The sequence below is a fragment of the Delphinus delphis genome, chromosome 20 (assembly GCF_949987515.2).
Source record: "Delphinus delphis chromosome 20, mDelDel1.2, whole genome shotgun sequence".
Classification (NCBI taxonomy): domain Eukaryota; kingdom Metazoa; phylum Chordata; class Mammalia; order Artiodactyla; family Delphinidae; genus Delphinus; species Delphinus delphis.
Window position 1 is genome coordinate 5987161 of NC_082702.1, and position 20718 is coordinate 6007878.

General features: G+C 51.8%; 1 protein-coding gene and 1 long non-coding RNA gene across 3 annotated transcripts; one reads left to right on the forward strand and one right to left on the reverse strand.

The window, feature by feature from the left end:
* Nucleotides 1-4869: 4869 nt before the first annotated feature.
* CTU1 (cytosolic thiouridylase subunit 1) lies at nucleotides 4870-9365 on the reverse strand. Of its 2 annotated transcripts, none has more exons than XM_059999775.1 (3): nucleotides 9330-9365; nucleotides 7391-7934; nucleotides 4870-5956 (listed from the first exon to the last, which is right to left on the reverse strand). In XM_059999775.1, exons 2-3 carry the CDS (start codon nucleotides 7896-7898, stop codon nucleotides 5421-5423), a joined length of 1044 nt encoding a protein of 347 aa, XP_059855758.1. In that variant the 5' UTR covers nucleotides 7899-7934; nucleotides 9330-9365; the 3' UTR covers nucleotides 4870-5420. The 2 variants fall into 2 exon arrangements, with proteins under 2 accessions (XP_059855758.1, XP_059855757.1); XM_059999774.1 differs by lacking the exon at nucleotides 9330-9365 and adding an exon at nucleotides 8950-9019.
* On the forward strand, nucleotides 5900-9383 carry LOC132416462 (uncharacterized). Its single transcript, XR_009517599.1, has 3 exons — nucleotides 5900-5977; nucleotides 8536-8624; nucleotides 9281-9383. It is a non-coding gene; the product is annotated as an uncharacterized lncRNA (long non-coding RNA).
* Nucleotides 9384-20718: the final 11335 nt, after the last annotated feature.

A 20718-nucleotide genomic window follows, 5' to 3' on the forward strand; every position in this document is an offset into this window, starting at 1 on the left:
GGCTTCGTTTTATTCATTTTTTACACCAGGCACAGAGGACAGGGTGGCAACTTGTTGATGTCATTCTCCTTCCCAGAACTCTTCAAAGCCTCCCCAGGGAAAGATCAGCCCCTCAGCCTGACATTCGGTTCATAATCTTTATCTCCTTGCCTCACTTTTTTTTTCTTTTCTTTTTGCGGTACGCGGGCCTCTCACTGTTGTGGCCTCTACCGTTGAGGAGCACAGGCTCCGGACACGCAGGCTCAGCAGCCATGACTCACAGGCCCAGCCGCTCCGCGGCATGTGGGATCTTCCCGGACCGGGGCACGAACCCGTGTCCCCTGCATCGGCAGGTGGACCACTGCGCCGCGAGGGAAGCCCCTTGCCTCACTTTTATCTGTCAATTCTTGCAGCACATTTCCATCTCCTGACCTCCAGTCCCTTCCCTATCTCATTTATGGACCCTAAAGGGATCTTCCCAACAGCCAGAGGGCTGACCCTTCCTCTCCTGCACAAACCTGTTTGTGGCTTCCTGGTCTTAGTACATTGCAAGCATCTGTCCCAGCATTTAAAGTCCTTCACGGGGACTTCCCTGGTAGCACAGTGGTTAAGAATCCACCCACCAATGCAGGGGACACAGGTTCGATCCCTGGTCTTGGAAGATCCCACATGCTGCGGAGCAACTAAGCCTGTGCACCACAACTACTTAGCCTGTGCTCTAGAGCCCAAGAGCCACAACTGCTGAGCCTGCGTGCCACAACTACTGAAGCCTGTGCGCCTAGAGCCTGTGCTCTGCAACAAGAGAAGCCACCACAATGAGAAGCCCGCTCACCACAACAAAGAGTAGACCCCGCTCGTCGCAACTAGAGAAAGCCCGCGTGCAGCAACGAAGACCCAACGCAGCCAAATAAATTAAATAAAATAAATAAATTTATATATAAAAAAGACCAATTACGTTCCAAAGAAGAGCAGTTTGACTGACTTATCAAGTAGCAACAAGGAGAGCAGAAGAAAGCAAATACTGTCTTGAAATATAATTTTATAACCTATACTCTGTAAAGATAATTCAAAAATGAGGAAGCAGTACAATTTAGAACAAATACATGAGAGGTTCTCTACCGGTAGAATAACCATAGAAGATAGTTTAAAAATTCCTGACAGTAGGGATTTCCCCAGAGGTCCAGTGGTTAAGACTCTGCCTGCCAATGCAGGGGGCATGGGTTCAATCCCTGGTCAGGGAACTAAGATCCCACATGCTGTGGGGTGCGACCAAAAACTTAAAAAGATTTCCTGACAATAACAACAGCTAAGTCCAAAGCTGGGGGTGGGGGGAGGTAAGTGTACTTTACATTTCCTAATATCTGCAGATTATCCAGGAGGAGATAGAGGTTTTCATTTACTTTAGTAGGTTAATTATGCATGCAGGAATTTTATGGTAATGACGACAAGAATAGAATCAGAATGTATGACTTACAAACTAGAAGTCTTTAAAAGTATCCTATAAAAACGTAGTAAATCAAAAGAAGACAAGAATGGAGAGATAAAATAATGTGAAATTGGTGGCACATATAGAAGATAAAATGTAACGTGGGGTACCTACATTGACTATACTGGATAAATGCTTCAGTTAAAAACAGAGAGTCAGCTTGGATTCTTATTCCAAGTATATGCTCTTTACAATATATGCATCTGAATTATAAGGATAGAGAAGGTCAAATGTAAAAGCAGACAAAATTAGATACTATGACAACATTAATTAAAAAAGAAAGCCTTCCGAAGCCCCTCCGACTTAGGTGCCCTGCTGGCCTGAGGCTCAGGACCTTGTGTCTGTGGACTGGGGTCCTTGACGGAGTTGGGGTTTTCCTGAACTCAGTGACCAGCTATGATCCAGAACCATGGACAGCGTCAACCGTTCAGCTAGGACCTCCCCGGGGTCTGGCAGGGTGGTTGGAGTGCCCCCTGGGGGCAGATCCCTGACCTGTCTCAATTGCAGAGGAAAGAGGGCTGGAGGAATGGGAGTCGTGACATTCTGTCCCTCAGGACAGAGGTGCTCATCAGGGGACAGCCAACTCCTCAGTCTCCCCTGAAAACCTCCTCATCCTAGGGAAGAGGGGACTTAGCTTCAGAGACACAATGCATTTCTCACAGTTCTTTGCCCCTCGGGGCTGACTCTACCCTCACCCCCTGCAGAAAATCTTCCCTGTGTCAGATTCCTCCCCTTTCTCCCCTCACTTTCCAGTAGGTTGCTAGTTTGTTCTTGTTTTCAATCCCTTTCTCATACTGTCATGGAAATCTGGATGACGGAGAACGTGGTTTATGATCATTTTCTAAGCCTGGTGCTCTGCCACGTCCTGATTCAGCTCAAATAAAGGAATCAGAAGTCTGGTTTAGCTGATGGGTCACAGAAATAAATTCTAAGTTTTCCTTATTCTCCATGAACGGTAAATTTTCAGATTGGGGAAAGGATCTTGTGGCCTCAGTGGAACACAGCATGGAGAGAGTTATCATGAAGTGCAGAGGAAGCCAGGCAAGGTCTGGAAAAAGTAGTAGTGTGGTAAGGAGAGGAAGCTTTGATAGATACCATAAAGAGGGCAGACTTTCTGAGGCTGGAGGGCTTGTACAGAAGTTAGAACTCATTCTGCAGGTGTGAGTGCAGGGCTCATGGGAAACCTGGGAATGGACTGAGAGCCACATGCAAATCCAGTGGCTTTCTGAACTGAAATTGACACCAGAAACCTGCAAACATCACGCCCAGTTCTGGGTCTGGACCCAGCACCCCAGTTCTGTTTCAGCCTCTGACCAGAAGGAGCCCCTTGCAGATGAGTTTGAGGACAGCCATCCCTTGTTGAAGCTTCTTGTGTGATCAGGCCTGGGCTAAGAGCCAGGATTGAGAAGATTCTGTTTCAGGTAGGTCCTGTGCCCCCCACACTCCCCTGCTCTGAGAGAATTTGAGGAGAGCAGCGAGAGACCACAGTCCATCCATTTTCTGAAGGGGATGGAGATGGACACTTGGGGGAGGCAACATGAGTGGAGAGTTGGATGGAAGGAACCACCTTGACAGGTTATCATCAGACCTGGGATGAGAAGAGCTCAGCCTTTACTTCCCTGGTCATCACTGGGGAGAAGGGGAGCTCCTGAAAGAGGGAGGAGTGGGGGCAGTCCAGTCCAGAAAGAGTCTCTGGATGACTGCTGCTTCTGAAGCTGCCCTTGATCTCCAGATAGAAGGAACTGATCTGGTGGTGTCAGTCATCCCAGACTTGCCCCATCCAAGTCCAAGCTGCTGCCACTTCCCTGGCTGTGAGTGTGCAGGGTAAGTGGTCTGCAACACGTGACTCTATGCAGGGTCCTTGGTCTCCACTTTGGGGTACAACTTGGAGAAGCACAAAGGGTAGGAGCTGCAGGTATAAGGATTGGGGACACTGTGTAGGACAAAGTGCTTCTTCATGCTCTGACCTTCTCTCACCCTGAAATTTCTAGGTTTACTCTAAAAGAGTCTACATCTTCTGATTTATGGAAGGGGCCAACATAGACCACGACCCTCCTATGCCCACAAACAGACCAGGTCAAAAGCTGCAAGGGACGATCAAGGACCTTGGGCCTTTTCCATCTCTTTGAGAACCTCCTCCTATGACTGCTCTGTGAGCAACAGAGATGCCAGGATGGGGGCAAGCAGGACACTGGGAGATGGCGTGAGGTTCATCCCAGTGTCATACTTTTCTGAGCTCCTGTTCTCTCTATCCCGCCCCAGTGTTGACCCAGACACCTGACATCTATATCCTGGGGACCCTGGAATCTGGGCACAAGAGAATCCTGACGGGGTAGGGCACCCAACAACTGGCAAGCGGTGTCTCTGAGTCACCCTCCCCCCAACACACATCTTATGGTTGTGAAGATGCAGAAGCTCTGCGTCCTTGCACCTTCCCCACCACAAAATGCTCAGGTGGACTCATCCACTTCATGGCTGCTGGTTCTGGGAAGGAGACATCCTCACCTAGATGGGAGGAATCAGGGAGGCTTCTGGGAGGCCCCTGGAGGATGTGAGCCAGAAGATGGGAAAGGAGGGCACTCCTGACAAGGGACCAGCCCAGCAAAGATCGGAGGTGGGACCGAGGACACCAAGTCTCCCCAGGGGTCAGGCAGGAAGTTTCTGAGCCTCACACCTATCTGGACTGGCAGGGAGGCAACCCTGCAACCCAGAGCCCCGTGGTGGCCAAACTTTAATACGAACAACCAAGTCGGACACCATTACCAAATACTCACAACAGTGCTTCCCTAGGAGGCTTTGATTCCATTTTCAGTGGAGGAAATGGAAGACCAGAGAGGTTAAGTCACTGACCCAGGCTCACCCAGCTTTGCCTCTAGAATCTGAGGTCTGGGGAGCTCACCCAGCGGCTCCCCACCCATCACACAGAGATTGGGGGTAAGGACTAAATCCACTGTCTTGAGGAGCCCTAGGCAGCCCTGGGTGTAAGCCCCTAGTTGGGGCTCCAGCGACGTGACCTCAGGCTAGTTGGCCTCAGGCTGTAACAGGGAAGAGTCAATCCTGACTACGTGTGGGATCTGTTTCTTTTACTTTAACCTTTGCTTTCCGCCCCTTTTGTTCACTGAAAGGATACTATCTATACATAATGGCTTGCCTCGGGGAACCCTGCCCCTCTGCCTGAATGTTAAACCAAAGTGCCTTTGTTCAGGGAAACATCCGGACCCTGTCCACCTGAGAATGGCTGCAAGAAAGAAGAAATTAACACATCCCCTCCCCGAGGCTGGCCATTCCAGGGGTTATTTGCAAAACGTATGGCCTTTTTACTTTACTTCCTCATCTTCTCGCCCTCTCTGTGCTGTAAAAGAAACTGGCAACCAAACCCCGAATAAAGTCGTATTCCTTGCCTCAACACTTCCTCTCCGATTTATTGGCCTGTGGTGCGGGGAGCAGAGCGAGTTTGGCCTCGGTAACAAGGCTACAGCCAATGAGATCGTGCTGGGGATGAAATGAGACGGCCTGCCCTGTACACAGCGCTCACACAGAAGCATCACGATTGCTGTAACTGACGTGCCCATCACGTTACATGGTTTTGCTTATCCCACTGCAGGCAAACATGAAACATGAGGCACACAGTAGGCGCTCAAGAAGGGTCAGGACTATCTGAGCACGCCCAGAGCCCCACAGAGGTACAGGCAAGCGGCCCCCTAATTCCCACTCGCTCAGGAATGCAAAGTTGTACAGCTCTCTGAGGCCCAGGGGTCCCCCAGACACCCAGGAGTCCTCCGCAGCCCCAGGAGCCCAGAGCCCCAGCTTCTGCAGGACCACAGGTAAGAGGTTCCGACCCCTTCCCAACCTCACACCGAAGCCCGGGCTAAGGTAACTCGGGTTCCTTCACAGTGTCATTTACAGGCGGCCCCGCACTCCCACGTCGTCGGATCCCAGCGGAGAACTGGAGTCTCTAGAAGCCGGGGATGGGCTCCGAAGTCGGGGGTCCGGACGGCTGTGGCTCCCGCGGCGACCCCTCCTCGTCCAGCCCCCGGCGGCCCTTGCCGATGGCCAGGCGGGGCCGGCCGCGGTTCAGGCCTTCCAGGAGGGCGCAGGCCTGGCAGAGCGCGCGGCTGGCCAGCGCCCCGCAGCGGGAGCAGGCGCCGGGGGGCGGGGGCCGCGCGGCCGGGGCCAGCGCCAGGCGCTCGGCCGAGTGCACGAGGTCCAGCACCGCCGACGGCCGCGCCGCCTCCAGCAGCTTGAGCAGGTCGCGCGCGTGGCCGCGGAAGGCCTCGGGCGCGTACACGCACTCCTCGGAGAAGTAGTCCAGGCGGCGGAAGTGCGCGTACAGCACCACCTCCTTCTGCGAGGCCAGCTGCAGCGGGCGGCAGCGCGGCAGGGCGCCCCCCTCGCCCGGAGAGCCCAGGCCCCCGCCGCGCGCCAGCCGGCCCGCGTCGCCCCGCAGGAAGTTCATGAGCACCGTCTCCGCCATGTCGTCGGCGTTGTGTCCTGGGGGAGAGACGCGAGCCGGTGAGGAGGGGGCGCGGGGGCCGGCGGGTCCGCGGGAGGAGACCCCGCGGTACCGTGGGGCGGCCGGGGGAGGCTGCGGGTGAACCCCGCGAGAAAGGAGAGGGGAACACACCAGGCTCCCGTGGAGCAACTTGGGATGCCCTCATTTGCCCCCCTCTTATTGCAAACCAGGCTCTGTGCTCGGTGCCCTTTCAGGTAGTGAGTAACACTGCTTTACGCTACAGATACAATTTCAGTCTAGTGAAGTGTACTTCAGACCGCACAGACGTCAAAATGGCATTTGATGGAGATGCTCAAGTGGGCTGTTGACACAAGTGCCTCTGGGAATGCAGATTATGGTATTTAGAAGGACCAGGGAGAAAGTAAGTGCATAGTTACACAACAGTCACCATAAATTTGAAGCTGAATCTCTGCTTATTCTGTAACTTGTCATCTTATACTTGGGTCTATAGTAAAACACCGGTCTTACGGCTTCTCAAGTCGGCCATACTTTCCCTCCTCAGGGCCTTTGCATAAGCTGTTTCCTCTTCTGAGAACCTCTCCCACCCCCGTTTTGTCCTTCACCTAGTTACCCACTCGGCTTCAGGTCTCCGCTCACTCAGGAAACACTTCCTTAATCCCCATGTTTCTCCCTTCACTAGGTCCTCCTGTGTCACTTTCCTTAGTGGCACAGGAAATAATTATAATCAGGTTATAATTACATATGTGAGAAACGGACAGGAGCAGAGACTGTGTTGTGCATCATAACGGCAAACATTTATATGTTTACCGTTTCTCAGTGTCTTGTCTAAGTGCGTCATACGTAATTCCCATAATTCATCCAATTCCCAGTAACTCTAGGTCCTAGATAGTATTAATATCCCCGTTATATAAAAGAGGAAACCAAGGTTAGGTAGTTTGTTCTAGGCTATATAGCTTGCATCTGGCACACAATAAATGGTCAACAATTGTTTAAGTAATGATTGGTACAGAGAAAGTGTTATCAAAGAGGAGAAGCGAATAGAGAAAAGGACACAGTTGCGTTCAGACTAGATGCTTCTGATGGGAGATGCCCCTTCATACCCCTCCTTTTGTGACAAGGGACACAATGTCATAAAAAAATAAGCGCAGAGAACCACAGCCCTAGCCCCTAGAGAGTACCCTACCACCCCTCTATTTGCCAGCGTGTGTGTACAAAGATGATGGCAGTGACTCAAAAGCTTACGATGCCCAACCTAAGGACACGCACACACTATGAACCTTCAGTGTGCATGCACAGCCACTCCTCCTTTTTTGGCGTCTCCAATTAGGATATACGCAGTCTCCTTTACGACCTCTGGGGCATGCGCCTCAGTGGGCTTACAACGTCCGCCCCTCGCCCGCGCATGCGCCCGTTCCTCCCACCGCGCCCCTCTGTGCCGCGCCTGCGCTCACCCGTCACGACGTGCGTGGCTCCCACGCGGCGCGCCCCTTCCTCTAGCGCCCGGCGTCGCAGCACCCCGCAGAAGGTGCAACAGGAGCGGCTGCGGCCGGAGCCGGCCGTGCTGCGGGCCACGGCGTCCATCGTCCAGCCCCCGAAGAGCTCTGCGTAGGCCACGACGGTGAGCGGGAGCTCCCAGCGTGCTGCTTGCTGCCGCACGGCCGCCAGCGCCGCGTCCCGGTAGCCGCCGATGCCCTCGTCCACGGCCACGAGGTGCAGCGAGATGCCCAGGCGCGGGGCCAGCTCGCGCAGCACGTGCGCCAGCACAGTGGAGTCCTTGCCGCCCGAGGCGCCCACGGCCACCACGGCGCCGGGCGGCAGCAGGCGGCCCGCGACCACCGTGTGCAGCACCTCGGCCTCGAAGGCGGCGCAGAAGCAGGTGGTGCACAGCGCCTGGCCCGAGCGCGGACGGCGGAGGGCGGCTCGCGCCTTGTGGCAGGAGGCGCACTGCGGGGCGGGCATCGCGGGGTCCTGGCGAGGCAGGAGGGTTGGCTTCTCCTGGATGGGTGGAGAGGGGAGGCGGGTTACACGTGGATTCCGGATTAAGGGGTCGTTGCCTCCCGGCAGGCTGCCTAAATAATGCCCAGAGTAAGCCCATTGTCTGGAACAGTCTTCCCCCAGCGCTGTGCAGGCCTGGCACCTTCAAGTCTCAGTTTAAGCTTTCATTCATTTGTTCAACAAATATCCACTCAGTGCCTCCAAAGTGCCCAACATTGGTTAGGCACTGGGGACACAGCAGGGAGTAAAACAGGAAGGGTTGCAGGCACTAAGTTCTAGTGGAGGAGCCGACCCAAAATAGTTTTCAGATATAAATAGGTTACTCTCTGAGCTGAGACCAGAAGGAAGAGAAGGAGTTAGGCATTAGATCAAGGTGGTAAGAATTTTCCGGATAGAGTTAATACCAAATGCAAAGGACCTGAAAGGGCAGGTCCTGTCTGTGTTCTTTTGGGTGGAAGGTGTGTTGGTGGTTCAAGACTGGAGAGGGTCGGGGGCTTGGAGATTGGCAGGGTGAGGAGCTTGGACTTTATTCTGAGTGAAACAGGAACCGTTGGATGGTTTTAAGCTGTATAGTCACAGGATCTAATTTCTATTTTAACAGGATCCCTTGGGCTGCGTGTGAATAGAGGGGTGGAGAGTGGCAAGGACAGACGTGGGCAGACCGGTGAGGAGGCTCCTTCAGTGACCCAGGTAAGCGGCGGTGGTAGCTCGGAGCAGAGTGGAGACAGTGGCATTGGAGAGAAGTGGTCAGATTTTGGATCGCTTCCGGAGACGGAGTAGATGGGACTCTGCCAAGTCTTGGGGGATGGCAGTGGATGAAACAGACGACTCATGACAACTCCAACTTTTGTTTTGACTTGAGCACTTGTAAGGGTAGTGGGACCATTTAATAAAGAGGTGGTGGGGGTTAGGGAAGACTGGGGAAATACTGTAAGAGGAGTAAGTTTATGGCAAAGAATCTGGAATTTTTTTTGGGCATGGCAAGATTTGAGGTCCTTTGCTCTGCAAGTCTTACCAGAACTCTGGCCTGGGTCTGGCGCCTCCTCTGGGCTTCCACGGCCGTCGGACCCTCACCGAAGGCCAGCCCTGACCACTCTAAAGTTGTAATCAGGACAGAAGAGGGTGCGCTCGTACCGCACGCAGCTTGGGCGGTGGGAACAAGGAGTCAGACCCGGCCGGCAGAGTCCAAAGCGGGTCAGCAGGGACACCAGAGGCTTAGGGCACTCCCGCGTGGAGGGCCGGCGGTAGACCGGCTTTGGGGGGATCACGGAGGGGAGTGCCATCTCCCGAGGGATGCCTACCGAATGCGTGGGAGAGAAATATGGAGACCATCAACTCCTCCACAGCAGCACGACCAAGGGCCGAGATCGACCCGCCGCGGGAGGAGGCACTCACCTGAGTAGAGCCCGCGCCGGACGGTCCAGGCTCAGAGAAAACGCGGAAGCAGGTAAGATAACTACGACTCCCAGAAAGCTTTGGGTCAACCCGCGAATGACTCCCAGGTGCCCGTGCGGCGGTTCGGCCTGGAGCGCTTATGGCTCTCGGACAAGCTGGGCCTACAACTCCCGGCGATCCTCGCGGTGGTGTCTTTCGTTCCCGCCTACGGTTCCCAGAGTGCTCCATGCCAGTGCGGTTCGATTTCCGAGTGCGCCTGCGCAGGAGCTGGTGAGGCGTGTGATTTGGGTGCTGACCTGCGCTGCGCGCTGTGGTTTATTCCACAGATTTTCTGCTCTTGTGGGAGCATGGTAGAGTTTGTGGTGGGGGTGGAGAGGCGTCAGGGCGGGGTACGAAGGGGATAGGGGTGCGAAAGGGAGAGGTAGCGAGGGCGGTGGACCGGTTCCAAGGATCGGGGATACAGTTTGGGTTCTTGCGCGCGCCCCCGCTGACGTGAGAGCGGGTGTGCGCCCCGGCCGAGGACCGCCGTCGTGCGGGCTGGGGGCGTTATGCTTGCGCGGAGCCGAAAAGTAGTGGTTTGCGGTTCTCCACGCGGGTTCGGGGCATAAAGGCGGTGAGCAGACATGCGCGCACCTGGGTCAGGAGCCAGTGCTCACGCCTCCTGCCTGGTGGAGTTGAAGGCAGAGCTCGGGATGGAGGGCAGGTGAGACCCGTAAGACGGAGGGTTCCCCGGGGAACAAGTCCCCCCAAACCAAAAAACGGAGCACCTTCCCAAGAGTCTACCGGCGCCCTGATCCCCAGGTCCAAGCCCTCAGCCCCCTAATTGCCGCCTCTCCTGCATGTTATATTCTGAGATCCTTTTGTCTCTACTCCTGTGAAGCTCTTGAGAGAGTAGTGATGGGGGACATTTGGGTGTCTGAACCTAATGGTTGAATCCTGGTCATCGGGTTCACTCATTGTTCATCATTTCCTGAGGCTTTCTGTGTGCCAGGTCCTATTCTCTGGGACACAGGTGTCCCAGGCCTGGTTGGGGAGATAAGGATGGCACAGTTTGATGTGGAGGTTCCAGATGTCAGGGGCTGCAGGAGCCCAGAGCTCACAGGTGCTGCTAACCAGGGCATGGGGGCTGGGGGCACTTAATAAGGAGTTAGCCCGTGCCAGACACCGGTGCTCTGCACTTCCCTTGCACCATCTCAAGTTCCTCGTCTGTAAAATGGGGGTGATAATCATAGTACCTGTCTCACAGAGTGTGTGTGAAAATAAATGAGTTAACAGCAAAGTGTTTATTGACCAAGCCATAAACTTTTATAATATTCGTCCATTAAAGTCTCATAACCAGGCATGGCTGCCTTTTCCGGGGGGGCTAGGCCTAAGTTTTCTTTTAAAGCAAGCCGTGAGTTGGGAATTTCAAAATCTCAGGCAACCTACAGATAAGCTAAGGCAGTTCTCAGTTGGGTGTGAGTTTATCCCCAAGAGAACATTTGGCAATGTCTGGAGACATTTTTGATTGTCACGACGAGGGTGCAAGGGGAAGGGTGTGACTGGTATCAGGCAGGCAGAGGCCAGGGATGCTGGTAAGCATACTCTGCACAGGATGGCCTCCCACAGCGAAGAATCACCCGGGCCCCCAATAGCAGTCGTGCCGAGGCTGAGGGGCCCTGGCTTAAGTGGCATTCTGCTGTGCCTGGTTTTCTATCCCCAAATTAGTATACATTCAGGTGTTGCCGTGTTGGTTTTAGTCCCTCGCTATGAAAGTTTCTTTATTTAAGTATTTAAGCGGATCTCCACACCACTCACATATTGAGTGAGAAGTTAGTTTAAAAAAAAAAAAAGGTTCGTCTTAAACTGGGCTTCAGTGAAAAAAAAGAGGATGTGAAAGCCAGCCTGCCTGCGTCACTCCGTGTGCCACTTGCTTAGTTGTGTGACCTTGAGTAGGTGTCTTAACTTTTCTGGGCTTCCTCTGTTCAGGGGATAATAAGAGCAGCTGTTGGAGGAACTAGATGATTTCATATATGTAAAGCATTCAAGACAGGGCTTGGTGTTTAGCAAGAGCTGTGAAAAGAGTGGAGGGCGGTGTTCTGGTTCCTTATGTCACTCCCCTGGGGCAGCAGTTGTAACATGTTAACTTAGTTTCTGAGGGGAGAGACTGAGTTGGTGTCGAGGGCTTCTGGAGAGGGTGGATGACTGTCTGCAACTGCTTGTCAATTAGAGGGTGAAGATTGAGTCCCTCAGCCTGGTGTTTGTGACCTGGCCCCTGATGACTTTGCAGCCTCATCTCTCACCCCTGCACCTCTGGCAGGTCCCCACCTTTGCTGGAGAAATAACTTTTTCTGCCAGGTGTTTGCACATGCTCCCTCCCCTTCCTGAAGACCTTCAACCCTCACTCCTCGTCCCCCGCCACACTGATTCCTGTTTCTCCTCCAGGTAGCCACTTGGAGGTACTTCCCCCAGGAAGTCCACAGGATCCCTTCTCCCCTGCCTTGGGTTAACAAGCCACCTCTGGGCTCCCACGCCCCTGGTCCCTTACTTTGCCAGAGGCCCTGTCACCTTGGGTTGTGGCTGCCTCTGTTTCAGCATCTCTTTGGGTTGGGTGCTTTTTCTTTGTTTTTTTTTTAAATTTATGAATTAATTTACTTTTGGCCACGTTGGGTCTCTGTTGCCGCGCGTGGGCTTTCTCTAGTTGCGATGAGCAGGGGCTACTCTTGGTTGCGGTGCATGGGCTTCTCATTGCAGTGGCTTCTCTTGCTGCGAAGCACAGGCTCTAGGCGCGTGGGCTTCAGTAGTTGTGGCTCGCGGTCTCTAGAGCGCAGGCTCAGTAGTTGTGGCGCACGGGCTTAGTTGCTCCGCGGCGTGTGGGATCTTCCCGGACCAGGACTCAAACACGTTTCCCCTGCGTTGGCAGGCGGATTCTTAACCACTGCGCCACCAGGGAAGTCCCGGGTTGGGTGCTTTTTGAGAAGGGTTTGGTTGGATTTGCATCTGGGTCCCTAGCATCACTGGGCAGAAAGCCTGGAACAGAGCAGGCCAGGTATTCAAGGCCCTTCCTGAGCTGCTCCTAGCCTACCTCTCCTTTCTTGTATCCTCCTGTTATCTGCGCCCCAGTGAACACTCAGCTCTGGCAGGAGACTGCTGCTGTCGGATGTGGTGGTTAAGGATGGAGGTTCAGATCCTCGGATGACCAATCTAGTTGTGTAAATGTGGACAAGTTACGTTTCCTCACCCGTAAGATAGAGATGAAATAGTGCAGCCCAGGAGTAGAGCAGTGGTTCTCAACCTGGATGATTTTTGTCCCCCAGGGGACATTTGGCAGACAGTTGTCACAACTGGGTTGAGGGGGACTGGCATCCAGTAGGTAGAGGCCAGCAATGTTAGTAGATCTCTAACACACAGGACAGCCTCCCCAGCAGAGAGCTAACCTGCCCAGAATGTCAGTAGTGCTGAGGTTGGGAAGAGGTACACGTTGAGTGCTTAGAACAGTGTTTGGGCCACAGGTATTGGGCCACGGGTATTAGGTGCCATTACCGTCACTACTTAAATACACCAAGCTCTCTGTTGCCTCCATCCCTCTGCCCAGAATACCCTTCGCCCACTTTGAATGGGGCTTGAATGCCTACTCATCCTTCAGGACCTAACCAGATATTACCTCTTTGGGGAAGCCTTCCATGAACTCTACCGCCCTTGTCCCCCTAAGATGCACCCTCAGTTAAGCGGGGACCCCTGGGAGTCACACACATGAGCCCGGACTCAGATTCATGCTCTTTTCTCGCACCTGAGTGACTTTGAGCCTCAGTATCCTTTTCTGTGAAATCAAAGGGTGGCTTTGAGGATGAAACGGACCAGCCCCAGGGAAGCGTTTGATTCATGTCAGGACTCCCACTGTGGAATGTATAGTCAATAAAACCTAAAAGCTTACCTTGCGTTGGTTTAGGTTGAGGGAAATCGTTGAGAAATATGTTTTTAAATATGTTTTGCTGTAGAAAAAAATAGGAACAAGCAGAATTTTCTCTAGCACCAAGAGAATTAAGAAGAAAAAAAGATGTTATATGCTATATACACGAGATCCGCATGTAATGACTAGGCTCAGAAAGTGAAAGTAAAAGGGTGGGAAAAGATATCCCAGACAAAGAACTCAGAGAAATCTTTTAGCCGCATTAACCACCAACCAAAAGAGATTTTGAGTCAGAAAGCACTATCGGTAATAAAATGTCATCACAGAGGAAAAAGGAACAACCAGGATGATGAAACAGTTCTAAACTGGGATGCACATAACAGCATAGTCCCAGAAGAAATGAAACTAAAGTTAACAGGACTACAGGAAGAAATTGACACATTCCAGAAGCACTGTGACATTTTATTACCTCTTTCTCTCGGCAATTAATCAAGTAGACGACAAACAATGAAGCTGTGGAAAATTTGAACAAGACCACTAACCAGCTTGAACTCATGGACAGAAATGGGACCGAACGATGTGAGCATACAGGTTTTTGCCAGGCGCACAAGAACTATGTACAGACGTCTGAGGGGTGGCTGTTCAGAATGGTACCCATTGGCCACATGTGGCTAATGAGTATTTGAACTGTGAATAGTCTGAATCGAGCTGTGCTGAAAATGTAAATACTTACCAGATGAGAAGACTTTATGTGCAAAAAAAAAAATGTGGAATACCTCACTAAAATATTTTATCTGGATTGCATGTTGAAATGGTAATATTTTTGATACAGTGGGTTAAGTGTCATATTAAAAAGGAATTGTACTTGTTTATTTTTACTCGACAAATGTGGCTAGTAGGAAATTTTAAATTACATCTGTGACCTGTTATTGTGTTGGATAGCCCTGTTCTGGACTACAAGTAAGTCTTAGCAAATAGCAAAGTCACTCTGCTCTACTCCCCAAGACAAGGGACCTTAACCAAGAAGCTTAATATGTGTACTTACGATGCAGTAAATGAATTTTCCCGTTAGCCTCTGTTTTACGATTTAGAAAATGGCTAAAACACTTTTTCATAAGTCTTGAAACTAGCTAAGATGTAAGAAGTCTGAATGAGTGTGTGTGTGTGGCGTATATCATAGTCATCTTAAAACACTTTTGCTTGGGAGACCCCAAAACCATTTTGAAAAGCCTTGTACCACCACCTAACTCATTTTCAGTTGATACCTGAAATTTTCCAACATTAACAAGTTTTTGTTATTGTTACAGGTAGAAACCACACGTTTTATAAGGTGACACGAGATGAGGGTAGGCTGTTCATGGAATAAATATTTCGTGACATGACTCAGATAGGTTTTAATTATCTTAGAGAATAGTGTGCACCAGTTCTAACCAGTTTACCTGGATATTGTATTCAGTGTAGCTTGAAAAATTTGTCCCTGAAAACATTCCAGTTAAATTTTTAAAAAAGTCAGCTTCACTAATTATAATGCTTTTGGTTGTTCTAAATACAGAACATCCCAACGTGAGCCAAGCTTCACCTTCATCAAAATGAGTAGACTTGAAGTACACGCCACCGCCTCAGGGAGTTCTGTGTATATACCCCACTCGGAAGGTCTCTGCTTTGTTAGATGAAACAGCTTCCGTATCCCCAAAGACATTTCTTACGTCCTTGGAGGTCAGGGAGTTTAGGGATAGCCTTAGGGCAAAAAGCACAATCTGATCTGGGGCGTGTATATCTGAACCTAACAGATGCAGGCAGAAAGAGATTTTCTTGACAAAAAAATGGCTTTCTTTCTTTTTTTTTTTTTTTGCGGTACGTGGGCCTCTCACTGCTGTGGCCTCTCCCGTTGCAGAGCACAGGCTCCGGACGCGCAGGCTCAGCGGCCATGGCCCACGGGGCCAGCTGCTCCACGGCATGTGGGATCTTCCCGGACCAGGGCACGAACCCGCGTCCCCTGCATCGGCAGGTGGACTCTCAACCACTGCACCACCAGGGAAGCCCTGGCTTTCATTCTTAAAGAAGACATGTTTCTAATGTGAGATTTTCTTTGGAAAGAGGGGCTTCTCAATGGTTTGCTTTCCACACCTTCCCTCTTGCCTACAAATGAAAGTATAAGATTATTATTAGACCAAACAGTACCGTGTCAGCTGGAAAATGTGGGTGTACACGCTACTAATTTGAATCATGTACCATGCACGAACACTGCTGCTAGTTTAAGACATCAGAATTTTTTCTTGAAATCTTACATAACTTTGAGAAACAAAACATAAAATTGATTTTATTATACCTGGTTTACCTTTCAACGGTAGTGAGATGGAATCTTTTCTGTTTTTTGAGGAAGTAATAAGAACACACCTTTGTGCTTCCACAGCTGTAGTCACATGATAATACTGCCAAATTCTTTTTTTTTTTTAATTTTTTAAATTGAAGTATAGTTGATGTACAGGGTTGTGTCAATCTCTGCTGCACAGCAAAGTGACTCAGTTATACACGTATAGACATTCTTTTTTTATATATTCTTTTCCATTATGGTTTATCACAGGATATTGAATATAGTTCCCTGTGCTATACAGTAGGACCTTGTTGTTTATGCATCCTATATATGATGGTTTATATCCGCTAATACCATATGATATCACTTCTATGTGGAATCTAAACTATGACACAAACCTATCTACAAAACAGAAGCGGACTCACAGACATACTGAGGACTAGAGTTTGGGATTAGCAAATTCTTTTTTTTTTTTAATGATTATTTATAATTAAACTTACATCATCAAGAGCCCCAAATCCAGTAGCACTGTGTCGCACTAAATCATAATCCCTATGGATACAATAGAGATTAATTATAAAAACCAGGAGTAAAAAACCAATCATTTGAAATCTGCATAACTCTCAGGCCTGGAAGTGCCTCTCACGTACCCTGTGGAATCTGAGGGGTCATTTTTACTGGGTTTTCCAAGAGACAAACCACACTTCCAATAGCAGTGGGCTTTCCCATCCCAGCGTGAGGAGGACATCTGGGAAGGCGAGTCTGGGTGTCTGAACTCTGGAACCAGCGTGATGTGTAACTAACACACTTGCTCTGTTGGTGGCTCCCCGGAAACCACGGATACATCCAACTCCTGCGTGAAGAATCAGGCTCCTGAGAGGACACGCCCCACCTGAGGCTCTTCACTCCAAGCTCACTGACCCCCTGCCTGGGAACGGGAGATACCGCCTTCGAGGCTTTGCCGGCACCCCCTGTTCACAGCGCAGCTGGCCACTGGCCCGTGTGGCGTGATTCAGGCGTGGGCCACACCCGCAGCATCCCCAGCTGGGACATGGGGATCGTCATGAGCCCTGCTCTTTTCATCCCAGCAAATGCGTCCATAAATGGCTGCTGGGCTGACTCTCCCAGGGTATTTCAAAGACTGGCCTTGGTCTCTGAAGGACAGCACCAAATCCGGCTGAAGTTCCTGAGATGTTTTTTTTGGTTTGTTTTTAAATTCATTTTATTTATTTATTTATTTGGCTGCATTGGGTCTTCGTTTCTGTGCGAGGGCTTTCTCTGGTTGCGGCGAGCAGGGACCACTCTTCATCGCGGTGCGCGGGCCTCTCACTGTCATGGCCTCTCCTGTTGCAGAGCACAGTCTCCAGATGCACAGGCTCAGTAGTTGTGGCTCATGGGCCCAGTGGCTCCGCGGCATGTGGGATCTTCCCAGACCAGGGCTCGAACCCGTGTCCCTTGCACTGGCAGGCAGATTCTCAACCACTGCACCACCAGGGAAGCCCCCCTGAGATGTTTTTGACTATTGATTACCTTGTGTGTGTGTGTGTGTGTGAGCAGGGTGCATTTCCACCATACACGTGGGGTCTAGTTCTCGTTTTGCCTAAAGGATGGGTGTCTAATTCTAGATGTGCCACTCAAAAGCCTGGATGGTATTCTCTGAAACAGCGCTCCTCTGAAAGCTGCCTTTCCAGCTGAAAGGCTGGGAGAAATTCTACCTGATGCCTGTCCCACAACAGAATCTGCTACCGAGATTGGATTCTTGTTTCCGTAATGCTCTTGTTTCCTTAAGTTGGAGGATTGTCTATCCCTGATCACATCCTGTCTGGCCCCACATTTGAGACTTGGTCCTGAGCCTGCTTCTGTAACGAGATCGTTTTGTAGTTCATCTAAAAGTATACGCGCCAGTTCAGTGACAAGGACGTCAGCCTGTATGTAGCTTCTCCGCGCCTTTCGATAAGCTCATTGATGCTTCTATTCATATTCTTCACCTTTGGCTTCAGAACGATCACGGGGACCAGCATGGACCAGTGCAAATCCTACCCACTTCTGTTCATGGGACCCATTTGCTTCCAGCCGACAGGTGTCCCCTGGGATGAACCTGGGGAGCAGAACTTCCCCTGATCCCGTTTCATTCTCTACCATCTTTCCGCAAGATCCCCACTTTCCACTTCTTTCCAAGTGTAAATTCAAAACAGGATTCGTCATCCATTAGCTGGGAGCCCTTGAAACACAGAAAGGAAAGGGGAAAAAAACCCCAGGATTTGTTCTTCATGCTACAGCCAGAGGGAAGCCTTCGGTCCATGAATCAGTCCTTGTCATCAGTGAGTCTTTGCGAGAGCAGGCAATGAGAACACTCCCCAGTCCTCCTTAGGGACCAGTGCTGACAGCGACCCAGGTCTCAAGGCCAAGAAGTTTCTTTGGGGAAAGAGAGAGAGGTGGGGGTGGGGGAGAGGGAAGAAGAAGGGGAGGGAGGGAGGGAGGGAGAAACAAAGAGACCAAGGCATTCTACCCCGCTGGGTCACCCTGCATTGCTGAAGAACATACCACATTGCCTGTAGAGCAGTTTAGCAACCTCAGTACTTGACATCCTTGGTTTTATGGGGTGTGGGTGTGGCCATCTTGTAAACCGTAAGATATTCAGGGGCATCCCTGGCCTCTGCTAGCCCACCAGATGCCAGCAGCATCCCCCTACCATTTGTGACAATCAAAAATGTCTCTAGACATTGCCAGATGTCCTCTGCGTGGGGACAGAAACTTCCCCAGTTGCGAACCCTCGCTCCAGAGCAATCTTTTATCTGTGTGACCCAGATCACACCGCTGTCCTGCTCCCCCCTCACCGTGACCTAGAAGAGCCTTTCTTTTTTTAAAATTATTAAATTAATTAATTTTTGGGGCTGCATTGGGTCTTCGTTGCCGTGCATGCGGGCTTTCTCTAGTTGTGGCAGGCAGGGGCTACTCTTCATTGCGGTGCACAGGCTTCTCATTGCGGTGGCTTCTCTTGTTGCGGAGCACGGGCTCTAGCCACGTGTGCTTCAGTAGTTGTGGCACACAGGCTCTAGGCACACGGGCTTCAGTAGTTGTGGCGTGTGGGCTCAGTAGTTGTGGCCTACGGGCTTAGTTGCTCCACAGCATGTGGGATCTTCCCGGACCAGGGCTGGAACCCGTGTCCCCTGCATTGGCAGGCAGATTCTTAAGCACTGCGCCACAGGGAAGACCACAGAAGAGACTTTCTGATCTAGCTTCAGTCCCCTGCCACTCTTTCCGGTATTCTCCCCCTTCCTGCCTCAGGGCCTTTACACTTGCTGTTCCCTCTGCCAGAGACACTCCCTGTGGCTGCCTCCGCCCCGTCTTCCAGGGCTCAGTTAAATGTTGCCTCGCCAGCCACCAGGGCTGAGGTCACCTCTCTGAATCTTGACTCTCTACTCCCCTTCCTCCTTTCTCTTTCATATATAGGCTTTTATTGCTCTCTGAAATTATCCATTTTCTTGCCCATCTCTTCTACCAGAGTGTAGGTTTCATGGGGGCGGAGGTGGGGGAGGGGTGGAGATTTTTGTTGACTGTCTTTCTGGCTGCTTCATTGGTTCCCGCTGTAACGCCTGGCACAGAGTGGGTGCTTAGCAAACTCGGCTGAATCAATAGGTGAACGCTCAGCTCATGTGCTGGGTGATGCTGGGACCCAGAGATGAGTCATGCCGAGCTTTGCCCTCCCAGAGCTCCCGGGTTGGTGAGGGAGAGAGAGTGGACTCGGATCTGTCTAGGTCTGCTGACCAGAGCTGTGACAGCAGAGATGCCTGGGACCAGGAGAGGCCAGACAGAGTGTAGACGAGAGCGAAGGACTTGGAGAAGAGTCCCTAGACAAGGAGCTCTTGAAGGAGGAGGAGGGGTTTAGCAGGTGGTGAATAGCGTCTTATCCGTCCACCCATTCATTCATTCATTCACTCATTCATCCATTTCCTGGGGCCTGCTGTGCCGGGAAATGCTGGGCACCTAGAACTGAGTTAGTCCTGAACCCTGCTCTCAGCAGGCCCCTCGTCTGATGAGGGAGGCTGATACCGACGCTCTCTTGCCCCTGCCCCTCCCCATTCCGACAGTCACGATCCAGGATGATTAGACGGTGGTAGAGGGAGATACAGGGGCTGTGGAAGCTGCAAGGGGCTACTTGGCGCTTGTGGTGGCAGAGGGGAGAGGGCACCCAGAAAGAGCAGGAGTGGGGTTATTCCCTTCCGTCACAGGATGCTGGAGATGTGAGAGAACCTGACCCACTCCGGGGAAAATGCTGAGTCCGTGTCACCCTCTGACTCCCGCCCATTGCGTGTCCTCGCACAGCGAGTCTGATCCAGCCATAAGCCCCTTTTCATAGACGAAGACCTCGAGTCTTAGAGAGATTGGGTCACTCACCCAGGGGAGCAGCCCAGCCAGCGTGCAGTGTGACCAGAGGTGGGAGGGATGAGGCTGGAGATGTGCGCATGGCAGGTGGCCCTGAGTGGCTTTAGCAAGTCTCTCCCTCTGGCCTCCCCTCTGTGCCGTGTGCAGAGCCAGTTGGGGAAGGATGGGCGCAGGAGATGGGGACCGAGCCACCCGGGGCCAGAGTGAGGGGTTTGCAAGATGGGAGGAAACATCTGTTCCAGCAGAAACCTTCTGTTTCCTTTCCCAGAAAGGTGCAGCGGTGGGGCTCCTCTTATTTCTGGGGGTACAGCTGCTGCCGGCAGGGGCATTCCTCTACTGGAACCACCACCACCACGGCTGCGCCTCCTTCCTGCGCTTCCTCATACAAGACAAGCCTGAGGAAGGGGAAGGGCTACTTTTTCTGGTTCAGGTCTCCTTGCGGAAATCCCTCACCAGGACGGGTACTCCAACCTCAGCCAGGTCCACCCTGTGGACATCGGTGAGGAGGGTCTGCCCAGCTGCCCCATCATCTCTCCCTACATCAGTAAGCTTGCAGGGGCCTCCTACACCCCCAGCCACACCTCGGGCTTTGGGGAGCTGGCAGGAATCCCTGAGGAGTAGGGCAGGACCAGGAAGCAGAAGGCAGTGGGCTTGGTGGCTGGGGACAACGGATTATGTATTATCTGTCGCTGCATCAAAACGAACCACCCCAAAACTTATCATCTTTAGACAATCATGAACTGTCAGAGTGTGGGGGCGGGGTCAGGAATTTGGGAGAGGGGCTCAGCTGGGCAGTTGTG